The sequence below is a fragment of the Neolamprologus multifasciatus genome, chromosome 7 (assembly GCF_963576455.1).
Source record: "Neolamprologus multifasciatus chromosome 7, fNeoMul1.2, whole genome shotgun sequence".
Classification (NCBI taxonomy): Eukaryota; Metazoa; Chordata; class Actinopteri; order Cichliformes; family Cichlidae; genus Neolamprologus; species Neolamprologus multifasciatus.
This window is the reverse complement of record NC_140445.1, coordinates 27635952-27654410: the sequence shown is the minus strand read 5'-3', so window position 1 is coordinate 27654410 and position 18459 is coordinate 27635952. Positions and strand designations below refer to the sequence as shown.

Here is an 18459-nt window from a genome sequence, read left to right as displayed (position 1 = left end):
AGCCAGGTTTTTCAGTCACACGGAAGATAAACCACTTCCATATGAATCCCTCAAACACCATACATGACATTTTAAATACATTTTTAAAAACATGGGGTAGTATTTTTTCAATTGTGCAACTATGCAGAAAAGTAAAAACATGATGCCCTTCTCTATGTTGCATTCTCTCTTGGGGTCAAATTCCTATGCCTCTAAAATCTGTGAGGCCTATTGATACACAGAAACAAACATTAACCCTTCCCCTTCCCCTACACTTTACATATGCATGCCTACACGAGGCTGTGCTTAACCTGTTGTGTGTGTGTGTGTGATTTACTTCTCTTTCCTCATGACATTTAGCAGTAGTGTATGTGATTGAGGGAGGAACACATAGACAAAAAGGGAGAGAAACTAAGCCATCCATTGCTAATTTGATAGCTTTACAATCAGATAACAAAGAGGTTAACTTTGCCTGGGTGGGCTGTTGTGGAGCCCCAGGGTGAAACTCTCTGTTGCTCTCTGCCACACACACACACACACACACACACACCTACAATATTTTACAATTTAAACAGAGGTCAACAAAACTTTAATACAAGCAACTGACTGAAATGTATAATTAATCTTCAATATCATTTAATCAAATAATGAAAAGGAATATAGTCGACCCCCGGTATTTGCAGCGGAGTGTGACAATAACCGCAAATACTTGAGAACCCCTTTATAACTGCCTATTTTAATAGCTCAAACATCAAATACACCTGAAACTGTCACCCAAAACACTTTAAAATCATTTCAAAGTCAAATTAGATTAAAAAGGAGAGACAAAGACACACAAAGTACACAAATACGCAGTGAAACACTTGAACAGCAGATGTCTACGCGGTGAACTGGCAGCGTAGACATCTGCAAATAATTTTGATCTATGGAAAAATCTGTGAATACTGAACCGTGAATGGGGGGGGGGGGGGGGGGGGTTTCGACTGTATTATACTTGAGCAATATTACTCTTGATAATAATAATAATTCTAAAAATATTTTATTAAGACAACATTGGTCAGTCTGTTTTAAGTTTATTCTTTTAAAACACATTCTAAAAGTGGCAGCAGGAGAGACGGAAGTGGTTGAAAGAGCTTTTCACTGAATGAACTAATGAAAAAAGCTCTGTGCCAGAGATGTAACTAGTTATGTGGGAAAATGTAATAATTGAAATATGCTATTCAGCATTTATATGGCATGTATTGGAGTGACTTCTTTGAAGTTGTGTAGGAAGTGTGTACTAAAGTAAAGGATGTAGATGGATGACTATTTAGCCAATGGTCAATTGCCGCTTTTTTTGGGTATGTGTGATCCTCATCATATCATCAGAACAGGAGGTAGCATCAAGGTGGTCAAAAAAAAAAAAAAAGAAAAAGGAATGCAGCTGGTGGTGTCTTGACAAATTTGCCACCCCCTCACCCCCTCCTAGAAGAACGCTAGAACACCCAAGTTTTAAACTCTACTGATTCCACTCCCAGTCACAAACACACACACAGCCGGCATGGCACATAGCCCCTCTAAAACAGCCACCCACAGAGATATCTGTAGGTCAGGTACTATAATTCAGACTGTTATTGATGCAGTGTAACTGTTTTAACATATTTTCCACAAGCATGATAAAATACGGATCTGAATAATAAACATGAGCTGCTACTTTAGTATTACTTATGGATACACACAGGCTTGTTAGGAAGCAGATAATTATTCAGCTTTATTCCTTCTTCAGTTAAATTTCTTTATTTTCTATTTTCCATGTTTTTAAATCAAGTCTTCATCTTAAAGCTACTTCTCATCCACTGCATTATGGTAAATTTTCTTAGTGAACCACTGCATGTTTGACTCTCCTTTTCCATATCCATTCGTTTTTGCATCTTTTATACATCTTCCCCCATCACCCAACAGTGGCACTGGTCAAGGCTGTGGTGGCAGCAAGCTAAACAATGAAACGCAGACATCCCACTTCCTCACAACATCTTCCAGCCCCTGCTGAGGAATTCCCAGACCAGATGGGATATGCAATCCCATTCAGAGTCTTCTGGGTCTGCCCCAGGGTCTTCCCCCATTTGGACATGCTGAGAATACCTCCACAAAGAGGGAGTCTGGCTCAGGAGGGATAATAATTAGATACTCTGGATGCTCTAAAATGGCTACTTTGAACATAAAGGTAACGTGGATCGACTTCACCCTCCTCCTCCTTTTACTAAAGATGACCTTAGATTTACAGCTGAATACATTTGTTTAGCCTCCCTGCTACTACTACAACACCCACATACACCAATCAGCTTGTTAATATCTTAAATCATAAAATCTCTCATGAACAAAACCACAAAATACAGTGAGGTAAGGCATCTCCCTGTTGACTCCTCTGTGTATGTGTGTGTGTGTGTGTATGTGTGCGTGTGTGTGTGCGTTGGGGTGGGGTGAGAGGTGAGCCAAACTCTGTGTGATTTTATGCACGGCTTAACCACAAGTGCAAGTCTCTTTTCCATCTCCAACATAAGGAACATAAGAATGCTCAACATCTTCCCATGCTGTCAGCACTTTATTTCCTGGTAGCCTTGCCAGTAAAGAGTTCAGAAATGCTTCCACTTTCTTTCTGTGTTAAACATACCACCTTTACCACAAGCATTTTTCTTTTGAATTCGACTACTTTACTCAAGCAGAAGCTTTTAAAAAAATTACGAAATTCTTCCATTCATGATACTTCTCACTAAAATAATAACTATAGTTCTTGTGTTTCTCTTGATTAAAGTTGTGTAGAAGCCAAATGTAAGTAGTAAGCAAGATAAATTAATATTTTGGACTAACTGTTGAATTACACAGATGTTATCTGTATCCAACTCTGCATCAAGTCATGTATTATTTTCTTCATTTGTCTGTTGTGAACTTTTCGTCCCTGCAGACAACTTCACTCTGACTATCCACAAAAGATCATGAAAGTCATGTACAAGTGTGTAGCACACCGCATAAACAAATATTTTCACACACAGAAATACCTGACAGCGGCTGAATATATCACTGGGAGTGGGCTGGATGTTAAAGTGTTTGAGAACTCGAACCGCCTGGTCTCTGGCCTTTTCTGAGCAGGCTAGGGAGAGACAGCGACCCTCCGCCACCTGGGAACGCAACTGTACGGGAAGATACAGACAAACTATGTGTACCAGGAAACAAGTCAGACACACAAATGCATGAAAACAAGCGCACAGTGCATCGGCATTGCCTAGATTTTAGATTTGTTCTTGAGTTCATGTGTACTTACAGTTTGGAATGGTTGTCCACATGTAAGTATGACACGGCCTTCAGCCTGCGCTAACTGAGACACAACAAATTCACACAACAACAAAAGAGTACAATAAATGTATGCGGCAATGACACTCATGCTTGAAAAAACATTATGGTATGTTTTTATATGGTAATATAGGTTCTGAAGACGCTACGATACAGTAATTTTTGGCCTAGTAGAAGCAAGTCTAGGTGTAGGAACAGGTCTGCTCTAATTTGTGCAGATATTTATGATTTGAACTGATGACCAGGAAAATGTTACGAATAGCTAAAAGCAATCAGTTCTTTCTAATACCATTTGCATAAAAACTACAGGAGGAAAGACTTGTGGATACCTAATCATGCCTTTTCTGGGCTTCAGCAGTGAAGTAGCTGTGGCGCGAGTCAAGCTCATATTTTTAGGATCATTAAGGCTGACATCAATACCATTAATAACATCACAATATAGCAGCGTAAGTATGTGCAACATCCTTTGGAATGAGGTCATTCATTAAATTTATTTTTGATATGAATAAATGCGGTATGGAAAAAGTGAAAATTAAATGGTAACGGCACTGATTACCAAATATCTGATATTGTGACATCCCAAGGGCTTTTTCTGTGGAAAATGTGAATATTTAGAAAAACTAGCAGGACTAACCTTAGCTGCAACCCTGTGATCATCAGTGTTCTCCAACATGACCACGTCAACTCCTAAACAACGCAGGTATCTTCCGAGTCCCTGCAGCATGTTGTCACACACCACCCGCAACTGCTGAGGGGGTAGCGGTGGGGAATCTTCTGAAGGCTTCTCACCATACAAGATGCCTTTCTCTGGATCTGAACGAGAGGGGCTGACCCTTTGAGCCCCCTGACATTCCTAAATGGACAGAGACAATAATGTGATACTTAACCGACCCCCATAGGGGGATTTTCTTTTCACTTGCACCACAGTTCAGGGAGGCTATAGCGCTGGGTGAGCTTTAAATCTGCACCCCTGGAGCTGCTAGGAACTGCTGAAGTGTCTTTGTCAATGACTTATTGTCCCTCCTTACAGGCTGAAGGCTCAAAAGTTGGGTTTTCAGTAAGAGGTTTTAGCATTTACATGTAATATGAAAATTTATCACAGAAGAATGAATAGGTAAATTAGCAGATTCTGCTTTACATGTAAATAGGTTGGTCGCTGTCTATGAAGCGGAACCAACACCTACAGTAATCCTGCTGGTGACTGCAATCATGTTTCTGCATGAAATTCTGCATTATTAAAAAGGCAAAAAAACTAACTGAATACATACTCTTTGTTTCAAGTATTAAAATGCCACTCTGATGCAAAGACCCTCTATAAGGAAACTGTTTACTAGGCCCCTTGTTTGGTTTTGGTCTCAACAACACTGATAATTGTTAATTGCATTCAGAGTAGAATTCCAACATGTCCAGGTTGAGTATAAGGTTATGAAACCTACCAAAAACAAATAAAAGTAAAATATGAATAAAACAGGTCAAGTATATTAATGAACTTTTGTGAAATAGTGGGATAAATATTTTAAAACTGAACTCTTGAAATAAATATAAAGATAAAACAGATTTTAAATTTCTCTACCTCTTAGACCAGCAAGCACAGTTACTACATGTTTCATCAAGTCAACTCATGAGGGAAAAAAAAAATCTATATAAGGTTGTGGCTCAGGTGGTAAAGTATATGTTTCTTAATGTAAGATAAGAAGTTTGACTCGAAAATTGCTTATCTTATCACTCATGGTAGTGACTTTTATTTCTCTACTTTTTGTTCTCCCCCATCTGAAATGAGTTCAGCGTCTTTGGTTTTTACACACAGGTGTAAATGTTTGACTATTACACACACACACACACACTGGTCTGAATGCTGGACAGTTACTGCAACAGCCAGTTCTGCTCCTGTTAATAATGTCTAATAACGATGTCAATAAATCAAACAGCTGAATATGCATAGTTTATTAGCTATACCAACTCACACACGCAGACACAGACACAAACACACCTTTCTACCTACCTATCTAGATGTCTGTGAAGGTTCTCAGTCATCCAGGTCATCGTAGTCAAAGGAGCTTGCAAAGAAAAGCGTCTGGACTTCTTTAAGTTACTTGAAGACGTTTCACCTCTCATCCGAGAGGCTTCTTCAGTTCTAAGGTCAAATGGTGGAGAGTCCCAGATATAAACCTGGTGGGAGTGTCCCCCCACAGAGGGACAAAAGGACCCCCTGATGATCCTCTAATCGCCTGAGCCAAGGTGTGGAACTGGGTGTGGGTCCCAATCAGCCAGAGTTTCAGGTGAGTTCATTGTGAAACCTGGCCCCACCTTATCATGCGAATTCCTGAGGTCAGATGGCCCAGGGTGTGAGTGGGCCTTAAGGCGTCTGGGAAGGGATCTCAAAACTGGATTATAGATGGCAGAGAGTTGGTGTCGTAAACCACCGCCTCTGTTCAAAGATGGTCGCTCACAGTGGACATAGATGGCTTCTTTCACTCCTCTTTCAAACCATCTGTCCTCTCTGTCCAAAATGTGAACATTGGCATCCTCGAAAGAGTGTCCTTTATCCTTAAGATGCAGATGGACAGCTGAATCTTGTCCTGTGGAGGTGGCTCTTCTGTGTTGTGCCATGCGCTTGTGAAGTGGCTGTTTGGTCTCTCCAATGTAGAGGTCTGGGCATTCCTCGCTGCACTGAACAGCATACACCACATTGTTAAGTCTGTGTTTTGGCGTCTGACACACATGTAAAGGAAGCACTCAAAACGTGCGGCTATCCTAAATGGGCGTTCTTAAAGTCAGCAAAGAGGCACAGAAAAGAAGATCAGACACCAGCGAGGGAGGATAAGAAGGACAGACGCAACAACATCGTCATCCCCTATGTAGCCGGTGTATCAGAGAAACTCAGGAGGGTTTTCTCCAAGCATGACATCCCGGTGTACTTCAGACCCAGCAACACACTCAGACAAAAACTGGTTCACCCGAAAGACAAAACGCCAAAACACAGACTTAACAATGTGGTGTAAGCTGTTCAGTGCAGCGAGGAATGCCCAGACCTCTACATTGGAGAGACCAAACAGCCACTTCACAAGCGCATGGCACAACACAGAAGAGCCACCTCCACAGGACAAGACTCAGCTGTCCATCTGCATCTTAAGGATAAAGGACACTCTTTCGAGGATGCCAATGTTCACATTTTGGACAGAGAGGACAGATGGTTTGAAAGAGGAGTGAAAGAAGCCATCTATGTCCACTGTGAGCGACCATCTTTGAACAGAGGCGGTGGTTTACGACACCAACTCTCTGCCATCTATAATCCAGTTTTGAGATCCCTTCCCAGACGCCTTAAGGCCCACTCACACCCTGGGCCATCTGACCTCAGGAATTCGCATGATAAGGTGGGGCCAGGTTTCACAATGAACTCACCTGAAACTCTGGCTGATTGGGACCCACACCCAGTTCCACACCTTGGCTCAGGCGATTAGAGGATCATCAGGGGGTCCTTTTGTCCCTCTGTGGGGGGACACTCCCACCAGGTTTATATCTGGGACTCTCCACCATTTGACCTTAGAACTGAAGAAGCCTCTCGGATGAGAGGTGAAACGTCTTCAAGTAACTTAAAGAAGTCCAGACGCTTTTCTTTGCAAGCTCCTTTGACTACCTATCTAGATATAGATATAAAGATGTATAAAAAAAGAAGAAAAGGCAACTGATCCCTGACCTCTTTCTCAAGGGTCTGTTTTGTTTGCTTGTCCTTTTTCTCCTTCAGCTTCTTGTCTTTGCTCATCTCTGATTGGCTTGAAGATATGCTGCGCAGGTCTTCAGGCAGCCCAAAAGATGCTGGGTTGCGGGAGAGGACAGAGTACACTTCCAGCAAACAGTAGGCATCTGCCACTAGAAGATGTTAAGAAGCAAAAGAAAGAGAGGGGAAAAAGGGGGGATTTATTGGTTTGCAGTTCATCAGGGGATAACAAAATAATCTCTGATATTCTATAGAGAAGAGAGCAGCGACCATCTGTCTCTCTGTCATTGTCTGTCTGTGCGTGCACAATACCTTACCTGCATATCTAATTTGGCTGATGCGTAGAGGCCGCTTCTCCCAGTTGGACATCTGCTCTGTCTTGTCCAGGGGCCTTCCCAGGACCTGTTGTACCAACAGACTGAGGCCCTTTTCTGCACAGTCCTCTCCCACCAGTACCTCTTTAGGGCCATTTTGAGTCCGGCTGAGTGCACTATGTTGAATCTACATTACAAATTACAGACATAAAATAGCATCTGTATTTATTTTAAACAGTGCAGGACTTCATTTAGAAACTGCGTTATATTAAGTTATGGAAATGAAAAGAAAGATTACTTTTTTATGTATACTTAGAAGATCAAGCATCCCCTCCATTTTCATTGGGTCCTCTTGTAACTGGGGCCAGGTGGCCAACAGACACTTAAGATCACCGGCCATACCATATCCTGAATTACGATAAAAGGAGAAATGTAGGAGACCAAAGTATGTAAAAAGAAAAAAAAAAAAAGGCGAATAACTTGGATATAACACTGAATACATGCTAACCTAGTTTAATGACACTTTGTTGGGAGAACAAGCTCCCGATGAAAGAAATTGTTTCTGGGTGCTCACAGAATCTCCTAGCACAGAGGTCTATTAGGAAAACTTGATCAGAAACTGCAAGTTGTATCAGGGCCACTTGCTGAGTTGAGATACAGCCAAATGTTGGCTGCCACTCCATGTCAACTCCGACTACAACGCCTTTCTAAGAAAGGACAGATAGCAGAACACAGGAGAGAAAGTTGAATAATACATGATTGCAAATACAGACTTCTCCCATCATTAGGTGCTGTTTAATCCTCTGTACCTTGAGCAGAATGCTTTGACATCTCTCGAGAGCTTCTGGTGTGTCCACAAAGCGCACCTTGTCTTTGGTAAGTGGCACTTGGTAGAACTTCTCACAGTGAGACTGAGCTAGCTCCCACTCCTCAGTTTCTGCAGTATCACTCAGAGATATCTGTCTGAGCAGAGGTGAGAAATGTGTATTTTTCATGAATGTGCAAATAAAAGACTGTGTGCTCTATAATAGCAAACTGATAACCAAATAGGAGGGGGAAAAGTGAGTAAAACAATGCATTAGGTGTTATGAATGAGTCGAGTGTATCAGCAAAATATGTAAATAGTGAAAAAGAACCAAGTGAGTACAAAAGCTTTGTTTATAAGACCGCATTGAGAAGCTGTTGCAAAAGCAGGATGAAATCAGTAAGTAATATGTGAGAAACAGGATGTGGAGAAGAAAAATTAGACTCCACAGTTCCCTTTATATAAAAAATACAGTTTGTACATACCACAATTTGCGTAACAGAAGATGTTTATACATGTTCTGGCCAACTTACTGTAGAGCATGTGGTAGACTCTGCTGGGTTTCCCATACTCCACAGGGAAGTCGATTTCTGGGGATGCTGTATCTCAGTGACCACTGGGAGGCTTTCCGAAGACAAGAGTACTTCACCAACATCTCCACCAAGTGGATCTGCAGCTCAAGGTCATCTGCCACTACATACTATACATACACAGCAATAAACTTACTGCATACAAGACATAGCGCCATACAAATTTAGGCTTCATCAAGTCACATATAAACACATACAAACCCACTTGTACATGGTCAATCCAGTTCTCTTCTGTCATGCCTTTCTATGAAGAAATAAGATACAAAATGCTATTTTTAATTATTCTTCATTACAATTTTTAATCTACAATGTGAGGAGAATTTGGCAGCTAAACAACAGGGTACTGCTAAACTGAAAATTCGATAATAATAATAATAATATCCGATCATATCGTCTACTAGTCCTCAGTCTACATTTCCATCCTCTGCAAGCAGTGTCAGTTAAAGTGATGGTAAGACTTAATTATCTTCTCTAACTTATCGAGACAAATCATTTCTTCTCTTAAGCACACAGACGTGGGTTTCTAAAGGTTTCAGTAAACTTTATATTTTGCCTTTTGTGCATTTATGTCACACAATTAGATTTGACACTGAGATCTCTTACCATATTCTGCTTTTTTGTTTAAACTGCACTTTGAACTGCTACTTCACAAAAAAGATAGCACATACAATCAAGTGGAAAAATAAGTTCTATTGACTAAACTAAGTATACCTATTGATTCTATAGCTTGCAGAACAAACTTTAGCAGCATTAACTTGAAGTAGTTATTTTCTGTATGACTTTATGACTCTCTCACATCATTGTGGAGGAATGTGGCCCACTCTTCCTTACAACATTGCTTTAGTTCATTGAGTTTTGCAGGCAGTTGTTTATGCACAGTTCTCTTAATGTCCCGCCGCAGCATTTCAAGCAGACTGAGGTCTGGACTTTGACTGGACCATTGCAACACATTGAATCTTTTCTTTTTCAGCCATGTTGTTGTATATTTGCTGCTGTGATTGGGATCATTGACCTGTTGCATGAAGTAATTTCAGCCCAGCTTTAGCTGTCAGACAGATGGCCTCACATCTGACTCTAGAACACTTTGTTATACCGAGGAGTTCATGGCTGACTCAGTAACTGCAAAACAAATCTCTCCACTACTGTGCTTAACAGTTGGTATGAGGTGTTTGTGCGTTGTTTAGCTTTCACCAAATGTGGAGCCATGCATTATGATCAAGCATCTGCACTTTGGTTCCATTTGTCCAAGTACATTGTCCCAGAAGACTTGCTGTCACGTTCTTTTTAGAGGGAGGAAGCTTTTCTCTTGGCAACCCTTCCAAACAAACCACAGTTGTTCAGTTTTCTAACTGTACCCTACTTCAGTTCTTCACATGCTAACTGAAGCTATAGTCCTGGGATTTCTCTGAGCATTGCACAGTCTGACCTTGGAGTGAAATTTGCTGGGACACGGACTGCTGGGAAGATTATGGCACTGTGTTAACGCATAGCTGAACGCTCCAGAGCAGCAAACTGTCAAATCAATCAACTGTATTTGATTAGCAGAACCTGGCTGCTACATCACCTTTTAAGTTCCTATGAAAGTAGTAAGAGTGGACTGCACAGAATTTCATGAAAACGTTTACTCTCACGTAGCTGTATATCACTACGTAAAAACTAAAGCACAGCTCACTGAACTATAAGTTAGCAGGGAAACTCACGAGCTTGTTAAACACACTGATCACATTTATGCCCCTCCTAATGAGTTTAGAGTTTGTTTAATGTTTTGTAAAGTGTCCTCGAGTTTCTTGAAAGGTGCTGTACAAATCTAAGTTTTTTGTTTGTTTGTTTTTTACTGGCAAAAAACAAACAGATGTCAGAAATACATTTTTGTTGGAAAACAAACAAAAAATTATATCTGTCTTCCATTTTCATTGGTTTACTTTACTCAGAACAGTTTAACTAAAGAACTAAAGGTGAATGCTGATGACAGCACGTAATAAAAAATAATGACGTTGAAATAAAACTGAATGTCTGCTCCATCACTTACCGCCACAAACCTCTTGTACATGAGGAAACGCAGAGAGTCTAGTCTCCTCTTGTGCAGTGCATTGGGACACAGTCCTGCACCAAAAAGACAGGTCACTACAATTTCTGCCCGAGACATCCACCTGCAATATGCATGAACGAAACATGCACCCAATCATCCACCTTTATCAATCTTGAATTTCTCCATGAGTCGCAGGACGTGTTTGGTGAGCATTTTCGGTTGAATCTGTTCCATCCGTTGTTTGGTCAGATTAAGGCGAGGGAACTGACTGTGGAAACATGCGTACCAGTTACAGTTACACAACTTTTTTCTTTTTCTTTTAAGGCTCTGCATGTCGACACCTGCATCAAGTTCACATACATGTACCATACCTGTTTAGCTCTTCCACACAGAAGCTAGGGTGACACCAAGAGTCTAGAAGTTTAACCAATTGTTCCTCTAGATGACTGTAGCCTGAGACAAAGGACACGGCCACCGACATCTTATCCTGCACGATTAGTGGTACACACATCTGCAGAATAACATTGGAGATGAAAATTTAGGAAGTTGGATAGCGATTTAATAGTGAGTTTATATAGAAGACATTTGATGGTTAATTAATAAATAAATACAAGGACTACAAAGACTGGATATCTCACCTCCTCCATATTTAACTCTTCCTGTAAGTTCAGCTTAATACTGAGCGTTGCTGCCTGTGGGCGGAGGGGGGGTTATAAATGTCACTTTTCTATGTCTTAAACATTTCTGCAATAACAACAATAATATCATGAAATCATGCACCCACCTCTTTGTAGCAGTTGAGAGCATGCAACCCAGTAATGTGCAATCGGAGTAAGGCTGGATCCAGTGAATTGAGTTGGTAGATGTTTATGAGACTGTCTACAAAGTTTGGCTGGGTATCTGTTAGCAAGTTGAGAGCACGCCGTTGGAGTGCCACAGCTTGCTGTTCCGACACTGAACTCAGATTGACCTGTATGAAGAACACAAACCCCCAATCCAAAATAGAAATCAAAAACACCCTTTTAAAACACTAAAGAATACTACACTACTACAGAGGTGTTAATGAGAAGGTTCGTTAGTCTGCACTAATTAAAATAAATTGCTCAGGTATTCATTTTCAAATATCTCAATGATGGCACAACTATAAAGTCAGCAAGCCTTTGTGTACAGTTCAAAATCACAAAAGGATGAAAAAGTCGGACTGCTAACCACAACAGCAGGTTTGTAACTGCTTGCCTATCTACCTGAGGATGTTCCTTAATCCATGTCTGGAATTCCATGAGTATGTGATGGCCAAGGGTGTGGCTCCGACCTTTCTGTTTGCCCGGACAACTCTCCAGGATTGTTAGTAAGGCCTCCAGAGGCTCAGACAGCTTTGAAAATCCCTGGAGGGCTGCCAAATGTAGCTGTGGGTGGACAGAGGAGAAGGGAGTGGTAAAACTATAATAGAGGAGAAGGTTGAATGAATGTATAAAACATTAAAGAGTGATGGTAGATTATTTCGAATCTAAACCTCGTGGACAACTCTGAGCACTTGCTTACTCTGTTTTATTATTATGACTTTAAAGTGGATTTTTCAAAAATGTTTTTGTGATTGTAAAAAGGAGAATCGCTGCTTTTAAGGCCAAAGTGTTACACTCAAGTTAGAGTTAGAAAATGCCTTAACTCCTTCAGCATATATGAGTCTTTTGAAACATTTTGTGTAAAAAGTAATTAAAAAAAACAATCTCTAACTTCCTACACAAGAAAATAATATATGCAGGGCTCGCAAAATTTTTCCAGTCGGGCTATCAAAATCTCTCTCAGCCCTGCCCGTCGGGCTATCATAGGAAGGAAAAATATATGTCAATGCGTTTGCATTCTTTCAGAAATGTAGCTGGGTAATTATGTCATTGGCATCGGTGAGCCAGTGTCAATATGTGACATATTGAAATCGGTTTGAATTTGCGCTTGTTTTTTGCTTTCACTTTGCAATCGCGCGAACTGTGAACTGAGAGCAACAGCACTGATTGGTGAGTGGTGATAATTTGCGCACAAATTCCTCTGACATCGTCTTATCAGTCGTTAGCTTACTATGCAAACATGACAAGTGAAATCTCCCGCAGCAAGCTTAAACATGTGAGAGGTTGATCGCGCAGAGAATTGCTGAGCGTTATGTGAGTGCGTGTGTAAAAGCAGCAGGATTAGTAGTATTTTGACAGCAAATGCGCACCTGTGGACCACTTATGTGCACCCGTGTAAATAACATAATGTTCTGCCGGGTGTGTTGTTGGTTTTCCCTCGATTTCTGAGTCGACAAGCGCCTTTGTTACCGGGACCAGTAATTTTAAGAAAGGCCCCCATTAGAACCCATGAGAAATGCAAGAAATGCATTATTGCTCAGTCTGCAATATCTTTCCCAGAACAAACACCAATTGCAAATAACATACTAAAAATAAACCTGAAAAATCTGTTTAGACCAGCGTACTACGTTGCAAAGAGTGAACTACCACTGGCAAAATGTAGCAGTCTTTGCAAACTTCAAAAAGCAAATGGCCTCGATCTTGGTTCCACTTGCCTCTTACCCGTGACTTCAGTGGAAATTTCAAATTCAGGATCTGACACAGACTGATTCATGTTCTACTCAGTTCTTACAAGTTCATAGAAATTTCTGTTCAATTAGAACCAAGTATTTGAGTTGATGATTGTAATTTTTATACAATGTTGTAATTTGTGTTTCAACAGTTTTGTTTCCGTTACAATATTATACTTTAATGTATAATATTGTATCGGAAACAAAACATCAATCAAAAAATTGCTCTCTTTTTTTATTCGGGCTACTTAAATTTATTTTGGGCTACCAAAAACTGAAGAGTCCCTGCCCGAAGGGCTACCAGGGACTTTGAAATTTTGCGAGCCCTGATATGAGTGACAAAACCAGACTCTGTTTTAATCTGCAAACCAGATGTTAAGCACTCAATATCCTACTCACACAGATCTCAAGTTCATTCAGAGCAACACAAATTCCTTCCTACTGACAGGCAGTCTGGTTTCCTCATTAACACACACACACACACACACACACACACACAGACACACACAGGTGAGCTTCATTTAAGGATTCAGGGTTTTCTCTCACTTGTTCCTTCCTGTGCAAGTGCTTCATACAGACACACAAAAGCTCCATCCTGCTACCTTTGTAAACACACACACACACAGACACACACTCAGTATTGCATATATGGACCTGACACATGCTGTAAAAGTGACTCTTACCATCTGCAGATCTTTCCGGTTCCACAGATCGAAGAGTTGGTCTCTCAGCATGGCAGGGTCAAGACCTGGGGGCATATTGCACACACAGGCACAGAGACAATGACACACACACACAGTGGGATTTCACTTTGACCTTTGACATGTTAAGGAATCAGAGGTGGAGTTATACTTATTTTAAACTAAAACTATTTCAATGGCTGTCTTTTTGGGGTATTATAAGAGCTCTTTTTGTGAAAACTGACCTGTTCAAAGATGCAAATCCTCTGAAAAAAAACCCCAAAAGCCACAAGTTGGCGCTATACATTTTGCACAGATTTAAAGCAATTTATACTGTTGACCCCCTCCCCAATTTTTGTAAACAAAAGGTTAAATTTGTTTGCCCAATCTTTTGAATTCTTATTTTCTGTCTCACATAATTCTTAACTTGGCAGTAACATGATCCACTAGAAAATACTGTTACAAGAGGCATAGCAGAGCAGCCATAACGTCAAACATTATTTCTTTAACAGGCACAGCAGAGCAGCCATAACATCGGATTAACAGCTGAGGCTGGTTGGACAGTAGAGGAACCGAGCATTAGCTCTGCATTCCAGCTGAATGTGCAGCCAAAATACTCCAGAGAAGACTCTCAAAGCACATTTTAGGAATGCCATGGTGGGTACAAGAGCTTGGAAACAAGAGAAGCTGTGAGCATGCGTGTGTGTTTTACAATTTGTGTCTGCCTGTGCGTGTGTTCCACGGAGCATTCCCAAAAACTCCAGCTTCTTTCTCTGTCACTCATGCTATGTGGCCTCCACCGTATCTGCCCCCACCGCCGCAACCCTTCTTCCTTCCCAGGGCTACTTTTCCTGTTCTCCTCTCCCTCCCTGCACCAGCCTCTCTTGATTTTGTCTCGGATTTCCCCAGGAAAAGGCTATGTGCTGGTCATGGTGTAAAAAATACAGCCTTCCTGATGCATAGCCTGGGAAAGCAGACCAAAAGACCTCTCTCTCCTCTCTCTGAGCTAGCCTCTTTCTTTGCTGCATCTCTCCTGGTGTGACACTTTTCGCCTATTATGTTCCCCGTTAAAGATGAATTTTACATTCATCTTCCTGCAGCGGCCCTTTTAGTAGAGCTTGTTTTTGTTTTCTCCCCTCAATCAATCAACATTTCCTTTCAATTCTTCAGCTTCTCTTAATAAACTCCTGCTAAATTATTGAATTTGCAATTCACTAAATTGCAGCAATACTCTTATAATAATATTGCCTAATTTTATCTCACTTTTCTGTCGACTCTATTTGGATTTCTTATTCACGAAAATGCTAGTTGGACTACATCAGTGTATTGCCATGTTTTGATCCACAAAGTGCAAACTTTACATTTGTTTTAGATCATTTCCTAAAATCTATCAGTGTTTTTAATTTAATTCTACTTGACATTAAATTATATTCAGCTACTTGACAAAACTGCTTTTTTATTACCCATGGTGGCTTTGTAAGAAATGGATTATGACATGCATAAAAAACAACATCACAAAAGTCCACTTAACGGTTCTCAACATTTGAAAGGCCGCTGAGTTTCCTTTTCTGTTATGCACCCTGCCCGCGCTCATTCATCCTGCTGCCGAACATGCATAGGGTACGTGCACAGGGACTCACACAAACACCACAACCCACTTCAGTCTCACTGTTTGTATGAGAAGGGGCGAGAGGAGAGGAATGTTGGGCATGTAGCTTCTTTACACACTTGGCTTGTGGATGAATGACAGAGCTAGAGGCTTCCCATTCATTATAACATAATAACCCTATCACCACATACAAATACAGAGACACATGCAGAGAACATGCACTCATTCACCCCTTAGAAGGTGACTCTTTTCCTTTCTTTTTTGTGAACGTGAGAAAATCAGAAATTTGGAGGAGAAATTATGCACTTTATCCGAGTGCATCTTTAGAATTTCTGTTTATAGGCAGATAAAACTATATCAGTGAAAATTAGACAGTTTTAAATCCACAGACAAGTCTGACTGCATGTTGCCAAGCAGCTGCCAAAATAAAGGAAACACAAAGATCAAGTGTCTAAAAGGGGCATTTGGTGTCATTACAGCCACCAGAACAGTTTCAGTGCGACTTGGTAGTGGTTGCGCAAGTGGCTCAACTTCACTGGAAGGATGCCACAACATTTTTCGACAAGTACTTCTCTTCTTTTGAATTTTGTTGGAGGTGCTGGAAAAGGCTTTCAACAGGTGCTATTACAGAATGGTGAAATGGAGGAGTATACAAGGACTTGAAGAATTTGATGCTTATTAAACCCATGTTTACACGTTAACTGCCTCCTCGTAATTGACCCACTGCAAGCTGATTCCACCAAATATAGAGTGACACATGCCTGAAGGGGTAGACAAGTATAACAAGTATAAGACCTTTACTAAAAAACAACAAAGAGCTTAATTCTGGAACTTAAAGAAGGAATTGGAAAAAATACAAGATGAGATGGATTGTGGTAAGAATAAATAAGCATTTGTGTCCTCCTACTTTGTTTTAAACAGGAAATGTTCAACATTTAGTTTTTTCCATGTGAATATGATTGTTTTCACTTATTTTGTGTTTATTTGTTTTTTTGTGTATTTACACTTTTAACTTACACGTTTGAAATAAAGATTTGATTAATTGATTGATAAGTCATTGTTGCAGAAGTCTGAAAAAGCTGTCGCTGATTTTTAGATTAAATCAACAAATGGTCTGTCTAAGACTCTCCTTGAAATATGTTCTCCAGAGGTGATAATGTTCAGAAGAAAATATACTTGAACATATAGGATTGATGATAAAAAGCCAATCTGACTATAAGATCACAGATTTTCACTGGCTCAGACTGGGTCTAGCTATGCACCTAAACACAATCAGTCCACGTCCACCAGGGGTATCCAAGTCCTTTTAATTTGTGGCCCACATGAAGCCCAAACTGAAAGTAGTTACTGATGACCTACAAAAAACACCCACAAATAGTTTCCTTTACTTAAGCATAAAGACATTTAACTCATATTGATGACACACCCTGAGATAACATAAGAAAAATAAGATATATTTCAACACTGTTATAAAGAAATGCATTTGCAGTAAATCAAAGAAACTCATCCGTACAGTTCACTTGGCTTATTGTTTAAGAAACAAAAGTAATTTTCTGTCCAGTGAAAAAGATCTAAGTTCATTCATAGAAAATTTACTGTTTTCAATTCAGGAATGTAATCCTACAAAACTCTGTACTTCATAGTGGGAGTGAAAATTAAGGAACTTTTCAGCTATTTAATGGAAAACAATAACTTACTTTGGTGTTTTACACAAGGACATGGGTGATGTTTTTATTAGTAAGGCAGCTGTGAAAATCTTAAAATGTTGCCCTCCTTTGAAATTTTTACATTTTCCAATTTGGTCAAATTTGACCCATTTGGGGGTCTCCTCAATATGAGAAAATGTTTTAAAATATATGGAGGGCTGGGTGAAATTTCAATTACTTAGATCACCGAGACTGTGCCTACTGTGGGACAGAGGCGAGGTGCCACAGTTAGACAAAGCAGGCTTCAGAGTGTTAAACACTGGGCTTGTGACGTTTGTTCGTCTTATTTTAACACTTTGGAAAGAGCCTCGGACTCCAACCCTGAAAATGTGGAGGAGAAAATGACTGAAAATGCCGCATGCGAGAAAATGCTGGGAAGATTGAGCAGCAAACAAAGACTCTAAGAGAACAAAATGGGACAGTTTTTGTTTTTATAGGTCTACAGCATGATGACAATGTGAGATATGGTCTGAATTAGGAATTAAGGGTCTTGTGTGTGCAACAGTTTATTTATTTACAATTTTTTTATTATTTTTTTATTATTTATAATTTTTTTTCCTCACTGAGTGTGGTTTTTGTTGTTTTGTGTTCTTATGTTATATTTGTTTAAATGTTCAAAATAATAAAAAATTTAATTACAAAAAAAATTGAACCTTTTGGTGGACTGGTTCTGGCCTTTGGTCCGTATGTATTAAACACCAGGGTTGTCGCAAAAACACAATAACTCTGCGTAAGCTTTTTTAATAGAAGCTTTCCTGTTATTTGTGACCATCAGATTTTTAAAGAAAAGTTATGCTTGAGTAAATGAAACTCAATTAACAAAAATGTTTGAAAAAATAAGTTTATTGCAATGCTGGTGATGTCTTGTTTTTTAAAGAGCATTCCTCTCTTCCAAATGTACATGTCACTGATGTTAATCAGCTGTGTGTTTGTCTTCATAGCCACCACCAAATCTACAGTTTACCTAAATGGGCTTTTTTGTTTGGAAGAAACCTTAATAGGAGGTCTCTGTGTGAGAAAATTATGGTACAAACCCGATGCCTCTGGAGTAGTATGGCTCATTTCTGTCTGCAGGATGAGGTGCCGCTATCACTCTGTAGGTGTAGAAAGAAGGAACAACAAAACACATT

The 18459-nt window shown here is 40.0% G+C and overlaps 1 protein-coding gene across 1 annotated transcript in view; it reads right to left on the bottom strand.

The window, feature by feature from the left end:
• exd3 (exonuclease 3'-5' domain containing 3) overlaps positions 1–18459 on the bottom strand; it is a 51802-nt gene that overhangs the window by 31107 nt on the left and 2236 nt on the right. Inside the window, exons 2-19 of the mRNA XM_085164591.1 lie at positions 18364–18423; positions 14018–14082; positions 12007–12168; positions 11547–11732; positions 11401–11454; positions 11134–11273; positions 10924–11030; positions 10763–10836; positions 8939–8977; positions 8677–8843; positions 8148–8301; positions 7847–8045; positions 7637–7746; positions 7342–7525; positions 7004–7176; positions 3941–4159; positions 3278–3331; positions 3015–3146 (exon numbers count right to left, since the gene is read on the bottom strand). Coding sequence (XP_085020717.1) covers positions 3015–3146; positions 3278–3331; positions 3941–4159; positions 7004–7176; positions 7342–7525; positions 7637–7746; positions 7847–8045; positions 8148–8301; positions 8677–8843; positions 8939–8977; positions 10763–10836; positions 10924–11030; positions 11134–11273; positions 11401–11454; positions 11547–11732; positions 12007–12168; positions 14018–14082; positions 18364–18391 — 2247 coding nt within the window. The 5' untranslated portion in view covers positions 18392–18423. The remainder of the gene's footprint in view (positions 1–3014; positions 3147–3277; positions 3332–3940; positions 4160–7003; positions 7177–7341; positions 7526–7636; positions 7747–7846; positions 8046–8147; positions 8302–8676; positions 8844–8938; positions 8978–10762; positions 10837–10923; positions 11031–11133; positions 11274–11400; positions 11455–11546; positions 11733–12006; positions 12169–14017; positions 14083–18363; positions 18424–18459) is intronic.